The 14071-nt window shown below is 53.8% G+C and overlaps 1 protein-coding gene across 1 annotated transcript in view; it reads left to right on the top strand.

Annotated features, from left to right (window-relative positions):
• The window catches only part of LOC137306824 (protein FAM50A), a 33089-nt gene extending 22505 nt beyond the window's left edge, over positions 1 to 10584 (top strand). The window contains exons 8-13 of the mRNA XM_067976222.1: positions 1387 to 1463; positions 2398 to 2452; positions 5158 to 5206; positions 6992 to 7062; positions 7967 to 8077; positions 10182 to 10584. Of these exons, the coding sequence (XP_067832323.1) occupies positions 1387 to 1463; positions 2398 to 2452; positions 5158 to 5206; positions 6992 to 7062; positions 7967 to 8077; positions 10182 to 10190 (372 nt within the window). The 3' untranslated portion in view covers positions 10191 to 10584. The remainder of the gene's footprint in view (positions 1 to 1386; positions 1464 to 2397; positions 2453 to 5157; positions 5207 to 6991; positions 7063 to 7966; positions 8078 to 10181) is intronic.
• Positions 10585 to 14071: the final 3487 nt, after the last annotated feature.

Raw genomic sequence — 14071 nt, forward strand, 5'->3', positions numbered from 1 at the left:
ACACAGGTACCAGTGTCAATGGGGCAGGAGGAGGGAGGGACACACAGGTACCAGTGTGGATGGGGCAGGGGGGAGGGAGGGAGGCACAGGTACCAGTGTGGATGGGACAGGAGGAGGGAGGGACACACAGGTACCAGTGTGGATGGGACAGGAGGAGGGGGGGACACACAGGTACCAGTGTGGATGGGACAGGAGGAGGGGGGGACACACAGGTACCAGTGTGGATGGGACAGGAGGAGGGAGGGACACACAGGTACCAGTGTGGATGGGACAGGAGGAGGGAGGGAGGCACAGGTACCAGTGTGGATGGGGCAGGGGGGAGGGAGGGACACACAGGTACCAGTGTGGATGGGGCAGGGGGGAGGGAGGGACACACAGGTACCAGTGTGGATGGGGCAGGAGGAGGGAGGGACACACAGGTACCAGTGTGGATGGGACAGGAGGAGGGAGGGACACACAGGTACCAGTGTGGATGGGACAGGAGGAGGGAGGGACACACAGGTACCAGTGTGGATGGGGCAGGGGGGAGGGAGGGACACACAGGTACCAGTGTCAATGGGGCAGGAGGAGGGAGGGACACACAGGTACCAGTGTGGATGGGACAGGAGGAGGGGGGGGACACACAGGTACCAGTGTCAATGGGACAGGAGGAGGGGGGGACACACAGGTACCAGTGTCAATGGGGCAGGAGGAGGGTGGGACACACAGGTACCAGTGTCAATGGGGCAGGAGGAGGGGGGGACACACAGGTACCAGTGTGGATGGGGGCAGGAGGAGGGTGGGACATCTAAACCAGTAAGTGAGCAGAAAGAGGGACGGACGTATGGTAAACCAGTCAGAAGAGCGGAGGAAGCAAGCTGGAGAAATGTCGAGGTCGGGTCGAGCGAGGCAGTGAAGATGAGCCTTTTCCTGGCTCCGTAACCTTCTCCAGCTCTATCCTCTTCGCCCGCCCCCCCCCCCCCCCCCCAAACTCTCTGATCCTATCACTCTGCCCTCCTATGCACTGGTGGATGTCCCACTCTCTTGAATTCCCTCCCTAAATCGACCCCTTCGCCTCGCCTCCTTGAAACTCCCTCCTTAAAACCCACCTCCTTGACCAAGCTTTCTGCCCCCCCCCCCCCCGACAACCTCTCCTCCAGCTCGGAGCCTCTTTTCCTCGTGCCTCCGTGAAGTTCCTCGGCGCGTTTTTTTGCCCGTTAAAAGTCGCCCTACAAACGCAAGTTGAGGATGGAGAGTTAGTCGGTGGGGTGAGGGGGGCGCCGGGGCCGTTGGGGAGTAACAAACGCGGGGTGATGGAGTAACGGTGGGTTTAATGGCCTTGCGTCCTCTCCTGCAACAGTTGTGATCTCTTTTTCTCCCCCCCCCCCCCCACCGTTTCCTTCCTAGATGAAGAAAGGAAACACAATCCAGCAGTTCCTGCAGAAGGGACTTGAGATCCTTCGGAAGGATTTCAGCGAACTCAGGTACAGTTGAGAAATCTGGGATATAGGGGTACAGGGATCAGGGGGTGCAGATTCTCGTTAAGAGTAGGAACGCAGGTTAACGAGGCCATAACAAGTACAAACAAAGCACTCGGGTTCATTTCTAGAGGAACAGAATTGAAAAGCAGAGAAAACTTGCATCGAACCTTGGTTAGACCACACTTGTGCGCGGTTCTGGTCTCCATCTTACAAAAAGGATGTAGAGGCACCGGAGAAGGTGCGAAAAGGATTTAGGAAGGAACATTGGAGCCGGAGGAGGCCATTCAGCCCCTCGAGCCTGTTCCGCTACTCAATTAGATCATGGCTGAACTGTATCTTAACTCCATCTACCCGTCTTGGTTCCGTAAGCCTTAATACCATTTACAAGGATGATACAAGAACTGAGAGGTTATTACTGTCAGGACAGACTGGGGCTCTTTTCTCTAGAAAAGAGAAGGTTGAGAGGGTGACCTGATAGAGGGCTTTAAGATAATGAAGGGGTTCGACAGGGTAGACGTAGAGAAGGTGTTTCAACTTGTGGGGGGAGACCAATACTAGGGGGCCATAAATATAAGGTAGTCACTAATAAATCCAATCGGGAAATTCAGGAGAAACTTCTTTACCCAGAGAGCGGTGAGAATGTGGAACTCGCTCCCACATGGAGCGGTCGAGGGGAATAGAATCGATGGATTTAAGGGGAAGCTCGATAAACACATGAGGGAGAAAGGAATAGAAGGAGAGGGTGATAGGGTGAGATGGAATAGGGAGGGGGGAGGCTCGTGTGGAGCATAAACACCGGGATAGACCGGTTGGGCCGAATGGCCTGTTCCTGTGCTGTAAATTCTGGGTAGTTGTATGTAAATCTTCATTGGATGTATTTCGTTGCAATGCAGGAAAGACAGCACTGTGTAAAATGTCGACCCTGTTCTTTCTGCAGGTCTGCTGGTGTTGAGCAGCTTATGTACATCAAGGAAGATCTGATCATTCCACACGTAGGTGTCGCATTGGGCGTTCCTATTACTGGTCAGGCCGTATGAGGAGGGAGCAGATAAAATGGACCTGAGTGTCGGCAGCTCTTCTCCTCTCGCCCAGGTTTTATCTCCCCCCATCCGCCCCCCCCCCCCCCCCCCCCACACCCCCTTCTCCCGACGGCTCCAGGGTCCCGGACGCACGGGGGGGGGCCCCCGTTTTCTGCGCAAGGCGCCATGTCTCGTGCGACCCCAGGCACTCGTTATCCGTTGTACGTGAGGCGTGCCGGAGGAACGCAATTGAGGGGTCGCTGCCGATTCCCAGTCCCTTCTTCATCTGGCATCCAGAACCACAGACTTTTCCAGCAAGGGCTCGTTGGGTAACAATCATAGAACCTTACCGCACAGAAGGAGGCCATTCGGCCCATTGTTCCAGTGCCGGCTCTTTGAAAGAGCGATCCAATTGGTCTCTCTCTCCTACTTGCTCCCCATACCTTTTAATATCCCACACAGTCTAATCCCACTCTTCCCCTCACTCCCCGTCCCCTTTAATATCCCACCCAGTCTAATCCCACTCTCCCCCTCACTCCCCGTACCCTTTAATATCACACCCAGTCTAATCCCACTCTCCCCCTCACTCCCCGTACCCTTTAATATCACACCCAGTCTAATCCCACTCTCCCCCTCACTCCCCGTACCCTTTAATATCCCACCCAGTCTAATCCCACTCTCCCTCACTCCCCGTCCCCTTTAATATCCCACCCAGTCTAATCCCACTCTCCCCCTCACTCCCCGTACCCTTTAATATCACACCCAGTCTAATCCCACTCTCCCCCTCACTCCCCGTCCCCTTTAATATCCCACCCAGTCTAATCCCACTCTCCCCCTCACTCCCCATACCCTTTAATATCCCACCCAGTGTAATCCCACTCTCCCCCTCACTCCCCGTACCCTTTAATATCCCACCCAGTCTAATCCCACTCTCCCCCTCACTCCCCATACCCTTTAATATCCCACCCAGTCTAATCCCACTCTCCCCCTCACTCCCCATACCCTTTAATATCCCACCCAGTCTAATCCCACTCTCCCCCTCACTCCCCGTACCCTTTAATATCCCACCCAGTCTAATCCCACTCTCCCCTCACTCTCCGTACCCTTTAATATCCCACCCAGTCTAATCCCACTCTCCCCCTCACTCCCCGTACCCCTCAATATCCCACCCAGTCTAATCCCACTCTCCCCCTCACTCCCCGTACCCTTTAATATCCCACCCAGTCTAATCCCACTCTCCCCTCACTCCCCATATCCCACCCAGTCTAATCCCACTCTCCCCTCACTCCCCATATCCTTTAATATCCCACCCAGTCTAATCCCACTCTCCCCTCACTCCGCATATCCTTTAATATCCCACCCAGTCTAATCCCACTCTCCCCTCACTCCCCATATCCTTTAATATCCCACCCAGTCTAATCCCACTCTCCCCTCACTCCCCATATCCTTTAATATCCCACCCAGTCTAATCCCACTCTCCCCTCACTCCCCGTACCCTTTAATATCCCACCCTGTCTAATCCCACTCTCCTGCTCGTTTGAAGTTCTGAGGAGTTTTGATAAAGTGGGGAAAACCTTTTCCACTAATTGGTAAGTTGATATCTAAAGGGCAGAGAATTAAGATCATCAGTAAAGGTACGAAGGGAGAGTTCTTTAGAAGAATTGAAGAATTTTTTAGGCAGAGTATTATTAGGACATGGAATGCCTTATCAGAAATGGTGTTGGAAGCAGAATACATAACGGCTTTTAAAAGAGAGATGGATAAATATTAATTTGAAAAGGAAAAATGTAAAAGGGTATGAGGAAAGGGCAGGGGAATGGGACTGAGGGGAGAGCTCTTTCAGAGAGAGAGAGCACAGGGGGCGATGGGCCGAGTGGGGAAAGGGCAGGGGAATGGGACTGAGGGGAGAGCTCTTTCAGAGAGAGAGAGCACAGGGGGCGATGGGCCGAGTGGGGAAAGGGCAGGGGAATGGGACTGAGGGGAGAGCTCTTTCAGACAGAGGGCGCAGAGGGCGATGGGCTGAGTGGGGAAAGGGCAGGGGACTGAGACTGAGTGGAGAGCTCTTTCAGAGAGAGGACACTGCTGTAGGCTGACCGTGGAAAGAGAGAGAGAGCTAGCACAGGCACCATTGCCTTAACTACCTCCTTCTGTGCTGTGAGATTCTACGATGCAACAACAGTGTGTGGCAGAGGATTCCTCTCTCTAAACACCCCCCACCTAAAGGATTTTTTTCCGATCCTCCCCTTTAATTTTTATATGGTGATCTTAAATTCGTGCCCTCTTGAAACTTCTCCTTTTAATTCCTTCTGCCGTCATCTTAAATTTGACCCATCTCGTTAACCGTCTAGTAACTACTCACCACACTGACCTGCTGGTGCTGTTCTATATTCTGTCACCTTGCTCTATTTATACTGCGTGATTTCGGAAGCTGTTTTAAAATTCAGCGTTGTGCGTTTACATCTGTTCCGCGCGGCAGCCTGCGAGTACTGTGCATATCTCAGGGCAGGGCAAGCAGTGGGATGCCTTCACTCCATGGTGTGCGTCTCACTCTAGCAAGAGGGGGAAAAGGCGGGGCGGGGGGGGGGGGCTGGGCGGGGGTGTGGGAGGGTAGGAGAGCCAGGGTGGCTCTTTCTGTCCACGTAAAGCCTGTCTCAGTCATTCCTCCTTTACTCTCACAGCATCACACCTTCTACGATTTCATCGTGACGAAAGCAAGAGGCAAAAGTGGTGAGTGTTTTTCCAATGACTTTGCGCTCTGTGACCTCCTAACGTGACCCCCTGTCTTTAAAGGCCTTCGGTTTAAGCGGGGAGGGTGGTCTGCCGAAAAGGGAATCCTGTTCATTTCTTTTTTTTCCCCTCGTTTTCCAATTCCCCTTCTGGCTCAGTTGCCACCGTTCAGCCCCATCCCTCTGAGCCAGAAGGTGGTGGGCCCAAGCCCCCCGGTCTAGGGTTTGAGCCCACAATCGAGGTCGACGCTCCATTACAGCGGCGCTGCGTTGTCGGAGGTGCTGTCGTTCAGTGTGTGACGTCAAGCGTGAGCCTGTTCCGCCACTCGGGTTAGATCACGGCTGATCTGTGTCTTAACTCCATCTACCCGCCTTGGTTCCGTAACCCTTAATACGATTCACAAGGATGAATCAAGAACTGAGAGGCTATAACTGTCAGGAAAGACTGAACAGGCTGGGGCTCTTTTCTCTAGAAAAAAGAGAAGGCTGAGGGGTGACCTGATGGAGGTCTTTAAAATTATGAAGGGGTTTCGATAGGGTAGACGTAGAGAAGATGTTTCCACTTGTGGGGGAGACCAGAACGAGGGGGCCATCAATATAAGAGAGTCACTAATAAATCCAATCGGGGAATTCTTCTTTACCCAGAGAGCGGTGAGAATGTGGAACTCGCTCCCACATGGAGTGGTCGAGGGGAATAGAATCGATGGATTTAAGGGGAAGCTCGATAAACACATGAGGGAGAGAGGAATAGAAGGATATGTTGATAGGGTGAGATGGAGTAGGGAGGGAGGAGGCTCGTGCGGAGCATAAACATCGGCTTGGGCCGAATGGCCTGTTCCCGTGCTGTAAAATTCTATGTAATTCTTTGAGCCGCTGTATAAAATGCAAGTGTTAGTTTTATAAAGAGAGGAGACGGGTTAGTGTGATGGGCGTGAGCTGTAAGGCAAGATTAGAGAAACTTGAGTTGTACAAACCAGGGAGAAGGTTATGGCGAGAGCTTATTGAAGGGTAGCAAATATTTAACATGGTGGAAGAAAAGTAAACCAGAATATTAAGTCCGATTAAGTCAGAAGGACCCGAGGAGTAGATTTTAATTAGTGAAAAGTGAATACAAAATCCAGGCCGAGTGCTGCACCATTGGAGGTGCCGTCTTCCAGAGGAGACATTAAACCCAGGCCCTCTGTCCTCTCAGGTGGACGTAAAAGATCCCCCCCCCCGCCACTATTGGAAGAAGAGCAGGGGGGGGTGGTGGAGTTCTCCCCGGTGTCCTGAGGCCAATATTTATCCCTCAACCAACATCCCTCAACCAATCATTATCACGTTGCTGTTTGTGGGATCTTGCTGTGCACAAATTAGCTGCCGCGTTTCCCTACATTACAACAGTGACCACACTTCAAAAAAAAATGTACTTCATTGGCTGTGAAATGTCCTGAAGTGGTGAAAGGGGCTGTAGAAATGCACGTTCTTCCTTCCATCCAAATGGGTATTAGGAAGAATTTCTTTTAGTTATAGGACGATCAGCATTTGGAATGCTGTGCCCATTGGGGCAGTGGCATTCGCGGTGCCATTAGATGCCAAGATGGCAGCTAGGGGTGGTGAAGGGCTGAGCTTGGCTGGGGCCAAGTGGCCTTTTCTCCTCCTGTGCTGCGAGGGGATTAGTAATCCAATCGTCAGCTGCACATTCCCGTTCAACGGGCACGCGGGGGACGTACGATGCGGAATGAGGCGCGGCTGTGCTTGCGTGTGCTTGGTAAATGCCTTCTCTTCTCCCCCTCCCCTCCCGCAGGACCTCTGTTCAGCTTCGATGTTCACGAAGACGTCCGCTTGCTGAGCGACGCGACGGTGGAGAAGGACGAGGTACGCGGAACCCCAATTTGGCCGCAGGGCGCTGCTGTCTCCCTTGCCAGTTGCTTCAGTAAGCCGTGGCTCAGAGGGTCACACTCTCGCCTCTGAGTCAGAAGGTCGTGGGTTCGAGCCCCCACTCCAGAGACTCGAGCCCCGTAATCCAGGCCCCGACACTCCCCCCGGTGCCAGTACTGAGGGAGCGCTGCATTGCCAGAGGTGCCGTCTTTCGGGTGAGATGTTAAACCGAAGCCCCCGTCTGCCCCCCTCAGGTGGACGCAAAAGATCCCACGGCCACTATTGGAAGAAGAGCAGGTGGGGAGCTCGCCCCGGTGCCCTGGGGCCAATATTTATCCCTCAACCAACATCACTAAAACAGATAATCTGGCCATTTATCACATTGCTGTTTGTGGGAGCTTGCTGTGCGCAATTTGGCTGCTGTGTCTCCTACATTAGAACTTTTAAAACTCAGACGCATACCACCGTTTCTTCAGCGTCGCTGAGTCAATATTCAAGAAGAAGGCCCACCACCAGCTTCTCGGGGCAACTAGGGGACAGGCAATAAATGCCGGCCTTGCCAGTGATGCCCACATCCACACATTTTTTTAAAAAAAACCATTGCAGCTCAATTGACCTGGGACCAATATTTATCCTTCAACCATCATCACTAAACCAAATGATCTGGTCATTATCACGTTGCTGTTTGTGGGATCTTGCTGTGCGCAAATTGGCTGCCGCGTTTCCCTGCATTACAACAGTGGCCACACTTCAAAAAGTACTTCATTGGCTGCGAAGTGCTTTGGGACGTCCTGAGGTGGTGAAAGACGCTGGAGGAATGCAAGTTCCTTCTTTTCGTAAAGGAAAATAGAGCCCGCTTCACGTATTAAAAGTTGTTATTTTTTTCCCCTTCCCTTTAAAGTCTCACGCTGGAAAGGTGGTCCTCAGAAGCTGGTACGAGAAGAACAAACACATTTTCCCGGCAAGTCGCTGGGAACCGTACGATCCAGAGAAAAAATGGGACAAGTACACGGTAAGTGGGCGTACGAGTTAACCTGGCCCTCCTTCCCCAGAAGGTTGTGGGTCCAAGTCCCTCTCCAGAGACTTGAGCACAAAATCTGGGCCGACACGTCCCCGGGGCCAGTACTGAGGGAGCGCCGCGCACTGTCGAGAGGTGCCGTCTTTTGCATGAGACATTGAACCGGGAGCCCCATCTTCCCATCGCAGGTGGATGTGAAAGATCGAGGAGCGTTTCTCCCGAGTTGGGCAAAAAGCATATTCCAAAATAATGGGCAGAAGATTTTGACACAGCTCCCCAGCGCCCCCCTCCCAGGTCGACATTCAGTGAAACTTGAACCCGGGAGTCATTATTTACAGGGGGTCCCCGGGAGTGTGTCTGAATTTACAGGGGGTCCTAGGGAGTGTGTCAGTATTTACAGAGTTCCCTGGTAGTGTGTCAGTATTTACAGGGGGTCTCCAGGAGTGTGTTCAATATTTACAGGGGGTCCCTGGGAGTGTGTCAGTATTTATAGGGGGTCCCCAGGAGTGTGTCAGTATTTACAGGGGGCTCCCGGGAGTGTGTCTGTATTTACAGGGGGTCCCGGGGAGTGTGTCTGTATTTACAGGATCTCCCCGGGAATGTGTCAGTATTTACAGGGGGCCCCCGGGGAGTGTGTCTGTATTTACAGGGGGTCCCCAGAGTGTGTCAGTATTTACAGGGGGTCCCCGGGAGTGTGTCAGTATTTACAGGGGGTCCCCGGGAGTGTGTCAGTATTTACAGGGGGTCCCCAGGGAGTGTGTCAGTATTTACAGGGTGTCCCCGGGGAGTGTGTCAATATTTACAGGGGCCCCCAGGAGTGTGTCAGTATTTACAGGGGGTCCCTGGTGGTGTGTCAGTATTTACAGGGTGTCCCCGAGAGTGAGTCGGTATCCACAGAGTTCCCCGGGAGTGTTAGTATTTACAGGGTGTCCCTGGTAGAGTGTTTACAGGGGGTCCCTGGGGAGTGTGTCAGTATTTACAGGGGGTCCCCGGGAGTGTGTCAGTATTTACAGGGGGTCCCCGGGAGTGTGTCAATATTTACAGGGGGTCCCCGGGGAGTGTGTCAGTATTTATAGGAGGTCCCTGGGAGTGTGTCAGTAATTACAGGGGGACCCTGGGAGTGTGTCAGTATTTACAGGGGGTCCCCGGGGAGTGTGTCAGTATTTACAGGGTGTCCCTGGGAGTGTGTCGGTATTTACAGGGGGTCCCCGGGAGTGTGTCAATATTTACCGAGTTCCCTGGGAGTGTGTCAGTATTTACAGGGGGTCCCCGGGAGTGTCTTCCGTATTTACAGGGGGTCCCCGGGGAGTGTGTCCGTATTTACAGGGGGTCCCCGGGGAGTGTGTCCGTATTTACAGGGGGTCCCCGGGAGTGTGTCAGTATTTACAGGGGGTCCCCGGGGAGTGTGTCAGTATTTATAGGAGGTCCCTGGGAGTGTGTCAGTATTTACAGGGGGTCCCCGGGGAGTGTGTCAGTATTTACAGGGTGTCCCTGGGAGTGTGTCGGTATTTACAGGGTGTCCCTGGGAGTGTGTCAGTATTTACAGGGGGTCCCCGGGGAGTGTGTCAGTATTTACAGGGGGTCCCCGGGGAGTGTGTCAGTATTTACAGGGGGTCCCCGGGGAGTGTGTCAGTATTTACAGGGGGTCCCCGGGGAGTGTGTCAGTATTTACAGGGGGTCCCCTGGGAGTGTGTCAGTATTTACAGGGGGTCCCCGGGGAGTGTGTCTGTATTTCCTGGGAGTGTGTCCGTATTTACAGGGGGTCCCCGGGAGTGTGTCAATATTTACCGAGTTCCCCGGGAGTGTGTCCGTATTTACAGGGGGTCCCCGGGGAGTGTGTCCGTATTTACAGGGGGTCCCGGGGAACTTGTCCTAATACAGGCACAGACCAGTTCAGAATGCACTGGGCCACAGTGCAATTCTCCCTACATTGTGTTGGTAAGATCCGTCGCCATAACCCGAGTGGCGACACTCGGCGATAAGGGACGGTGCTTCATTATCACGGCAGGTTTAACGGGGGTCTTGTAAATTCGATTGTCGCCACCTTTTAACCAGCCGGGTTACCCGATCCTAACGTGCCTCCCTCTTCTCTTTGCAGATTCGGTAGAGGAGCCCCTGCCTCAGGATAACGCTGCCTGTCTGGGTCAGCTGGTCGTCTGGCCATGTGTCCGTTTTTTTTTGTTGTGTTTCATGACACGCCGTCCGAGTGGCCTCTTCGGTATCGTTACTCGCTAACTCCGGAACCCCAATTACAACATTCCTCCCGTTCCGGAGCGAGATTGGAACAATCCTGAACTGACCCCTAGGCGTTCGGTTTCCTCCGTGCCCTGATCTCGGAGCGCTGGTTAGTGCGTTAGCGCGGACTGGGTGCGGCACAGTCATTAACCCGCCTTCCATCGGACTCTCGTGGCGTTTCTTTCCTTTAAAAATTTACGTGCACTGCGTTCTCTTTCCGTTCTCAATTTTTTCATTGGGTGCAGCCACGGGGAGCGCGGGCTGGGGTGGGGGCGGTGGGGTTGGGGGAGGGAGGGAGCGCAGTTCAGCTCGGCCTAGGGCGGGGGGGGGGGGGGGGGGGGAATCCAGGCAAGCCTAAACAATGGATGGCCTAGGTCAGGGGGAGGGGAGCAACATCAAATAGAGCGAGTGTCCATTTATCCTTTCTAATGCCCCCGGGCGGGGTGTGGGTGGTTGCGGGCAGTACGGTCTAGAAGGGGATATACAGCATAACTGTTCAAGTAGAACATACAGCTCAAATCAGGCCATTCGGCCCTACTGGTCTGTGCCGGAGTTTATGCTCCACACGAGCCTCCCCCCTCCCTACTCCATCTCACCCTATCACCATCTCCTTCTATTCCTTTCTCCCTCATGTGTTTATCCGGCTTCCCCTTAAATCCATCGATTCTATTCCCCTCGACCACTCCATGTGGGAGCGAGTTCCACATTCTCACCACTCTCTGGGTAGAGAAGTTTCTCCTGAATTCCCGATTGGATTTATTAGTGACTCTCTTATATTTATGGCCCCCTCGTTCTGGTCTCCCCCACAAGTGGAAACATCTTCTCCACGTCCACCCTATCGAAACCCCTTCATTATCTTAAAGACCTCTATCAGGTCACCCCTCAGCCTTCTCTTTTCTAGAGACAAGAGCCCCGGCCTGTTCAGTCTTCCCTGATAGTTATAACTTCTTAGTTCTGGTATCATCCTTGTAAATCTTTTTTGCACCTTCTCCAATGCCTCTACATCCTTTTTGTAGTATGGAGACCAGAACTGTTCTCAATACCCCAAGTATGGTCTAACCACTTGTGGCTCGGTCCTGCTCTGATTATGTACTAGAGCAGGGAGGGGCCGGATTCCACCCACCCCTGTCCCCCTGGGCCGCGCTGAGTTAGCCGATCTCAACCGATCACAGTGTCAGCCGTGGCTCAGTGTGTCGCACCGTTGCCTCTGAGTCAGAAGGGTGTGGGTTCGAGCCCCCAATCCAGGGACTCGAGCCCCCAAAGTCCAGGGCCGACACTCCCCCGGCGCCAGTACTGAGGGGGGGCGCTGCACTGTCAGAGGGTGCCGTCTTTCGGATGAGACGTTAAACTGACGTTCTGCCCTCTCGCGTGGACGTGAAAAATCCCACGGCCACAATTGGAAGAAGAGCGGGGGGGGTGGGGGGGGAACTTCTCCCCGGTGTCCTGGGGCCGATATTCGCGATGCCCTTTGGAACGTCCCGTGGTGGTGAAAGGAGGCTGTAGAAATGCAAGTTCTTTCTTTCAACCGGGGTGGCAGTAGGGTCGCTGCTGTTGGCCTCAGTACCCCAGCTGGGTTAGGGGGAGGGGGAAAAAACAATCGGGCGGGGTTCCCGTCGCTGTCCGGTGGATCCTGCTGAAAGTGGGTGCTGACCTCTGGCGAGATCGGGATCGGAGCTGAAGGCCCGCGTTGCCGAATAGCCAGCTAACACTCGCGCACAGACGATAGCGACTCGGGCACGGAGGGCTGCCCACCCCTGCGGAGCCGCACCGCCCCCCCCCCCCAGTCACGGGTCACGGCTTCGGGCGACTCTGAGGGGCCCGGGACTTTGAACGATGTGTCTGATCACCAGCAACTTGCGTTTATACAGCGCCTTTAACGTCGGGAAAAACGTCCCGCAGGCGCTTCGCAGGAGCGTAAATCGGACAAAGGTCGACGGGGGTCAGTTCCCCCCCCCCCCCCCACAAAATATCGAGCTCAGGTCTGGGGACCTGTTTGGCAGCAGGGCAGGGTTTAGCTCCCCTGTCACCGGTCGCTTCCATGGGAAACGGATGAGACCGTGGCTGCGACTTAAACGAAAGCCGCCCGTCGCCCTCTGATGTCCCAGTCCCATCCTGCTCGGGAGTGGCTCCTGTTCCCCGGGGGGGGGGGGGGGGAACAGGAACAGGAACCGCTGCCGATCCCCAGGGGGAACTGTCCCTGTCCCTGTGTCCCCCCCCCCCTCCCGGGGAACGGGAACTGTCCCTGCCCCCCGTCCGGAGTCGTTCACTTTGTAACTTTTTATGAATGAAATAAAAAGCCAGCTTTCGGTATGACACCGACATCTGCCCCAGAGCTCGTCCTTTGTCTGAAGTTTTTTCCGTTTATAGATGGTTTATTCACGTCTCTTGTGCCTGATACTGGTGCTTATAATACGCCTGAGTGTTTGTGTCAATGAGAGAGAGAGAGAGACTGCCATGTACAGTACAAGCTCCATTATCAACCAGAATTTGTTTGGCGACAAAGCTCCCAGTTTAGCGTTTGTAAAACCAAAGCCACCGTCTTTCCCGCCAGGCCCCTCTGGCATGGACTAAAATCATGACGTCCACCAGCTAGAAGGACAAGAGCAGCAGGCACATGGGAACAACACCACCTGCACGTTCCCCTCCAAGTCACACACCATCCCGACTTGGAAATATATCGCCGTTCCTTCATCGCTGGGTCAAAATCCTGGAACTCCCTTCCTAACAGCACTGTGGGAGAACCTTCACCACACGGACTGCAGCGGTTCAAGATGGCGGCTCACCACCACCTTCTCAAGGGGCAATTAGGGATGGGCAATAAATGCCGGCCTCGCCAGCGACGCCTGAGAATGAATTAAAAATTCCTACCCTCCCCTGAGGCTGTCAGATGCAATAGTTTTACACAGCTGGACCTTCAGGCTGAATGAATGTCCTTTGCCCACTTCTGCGCCCCTGAGATGCCAATTACCTTCCCATCACTGTCGGAAGCGCCGTCTTTCGGGATGAGATGTTAAACCGAGGCCCCGTCTGCCCTCTCAGGTGGGCGTAAAAGATCCCACGGCCGCAATTGGAAGAAGAGCAGGGGAGCGTTCTCCCCAGTGTCCTGGAATTGTTAAGGGAGATCCTGACTATTAACATTATGTTAAACTGAGAGCAGTTTGAACTGGTATACGGTAAGTTTAAGACTGATTTCAGGAAGTTTTTCAGAGAGTGGTCAACACGAGAATAGATAAAGAGTAGGGGAGGCATAATCCCTGGAATCCTTTCACACCAACTTGGGCTTATACAGCTTATTTAACCCGATAAACATCCCAGGGTGCTTCCCAGGAGTGTAAATCAGACAAAATTTGACACCAAGCCCCGTAAGGAGATATTCGGACAGGTGACCAAAAGCTTGGTCAAAGAGGGAGGTTTTAAGGAGCGTCGTAAAAGAGGAGAGAGAGAGGCGGAGAGGTTTAGGGAGGAAATTCCAGAGCTTAGGGCTCAGGTGGCTGAAGGCACGGCCGCCAATGGCAGAGCGATGGGAATGGGGGGATGCGCAAGAGGCCAGAATTGGAGGAGCGCAGAGACCTCGGAGGGTTGTAGGGGCTGGAGGAGGTTACAGAGATAGGGGGGGCGAGGGCCATGGAGGGGATTTGAAAACAAGGATGAGAATTTTAAAATTGAGGCGCTGCTGGACCGGGAGCCAATGTAGGTCATTGAGCACAGTGGGTAATGGGTGAACGGGACACGGTGCGAGTTAAGTTACGGGCA

This window comes from Heptranchias perlo, chromosome 45 (assembly GCF_035084215.1).
Source record: "Heptranchias perlo isolate sHepPer1 chromosome 45, sHepPer1.hap1, whole genome shotgun sequence".
Taxonomy (NCBI): domain Eukaryota; kingdom Metazoa; phylum Chordata; class Chondrichthyes; order Hexanchiformes; family Hexanchidae; genus Heptranchias; species Heptranchias perlo.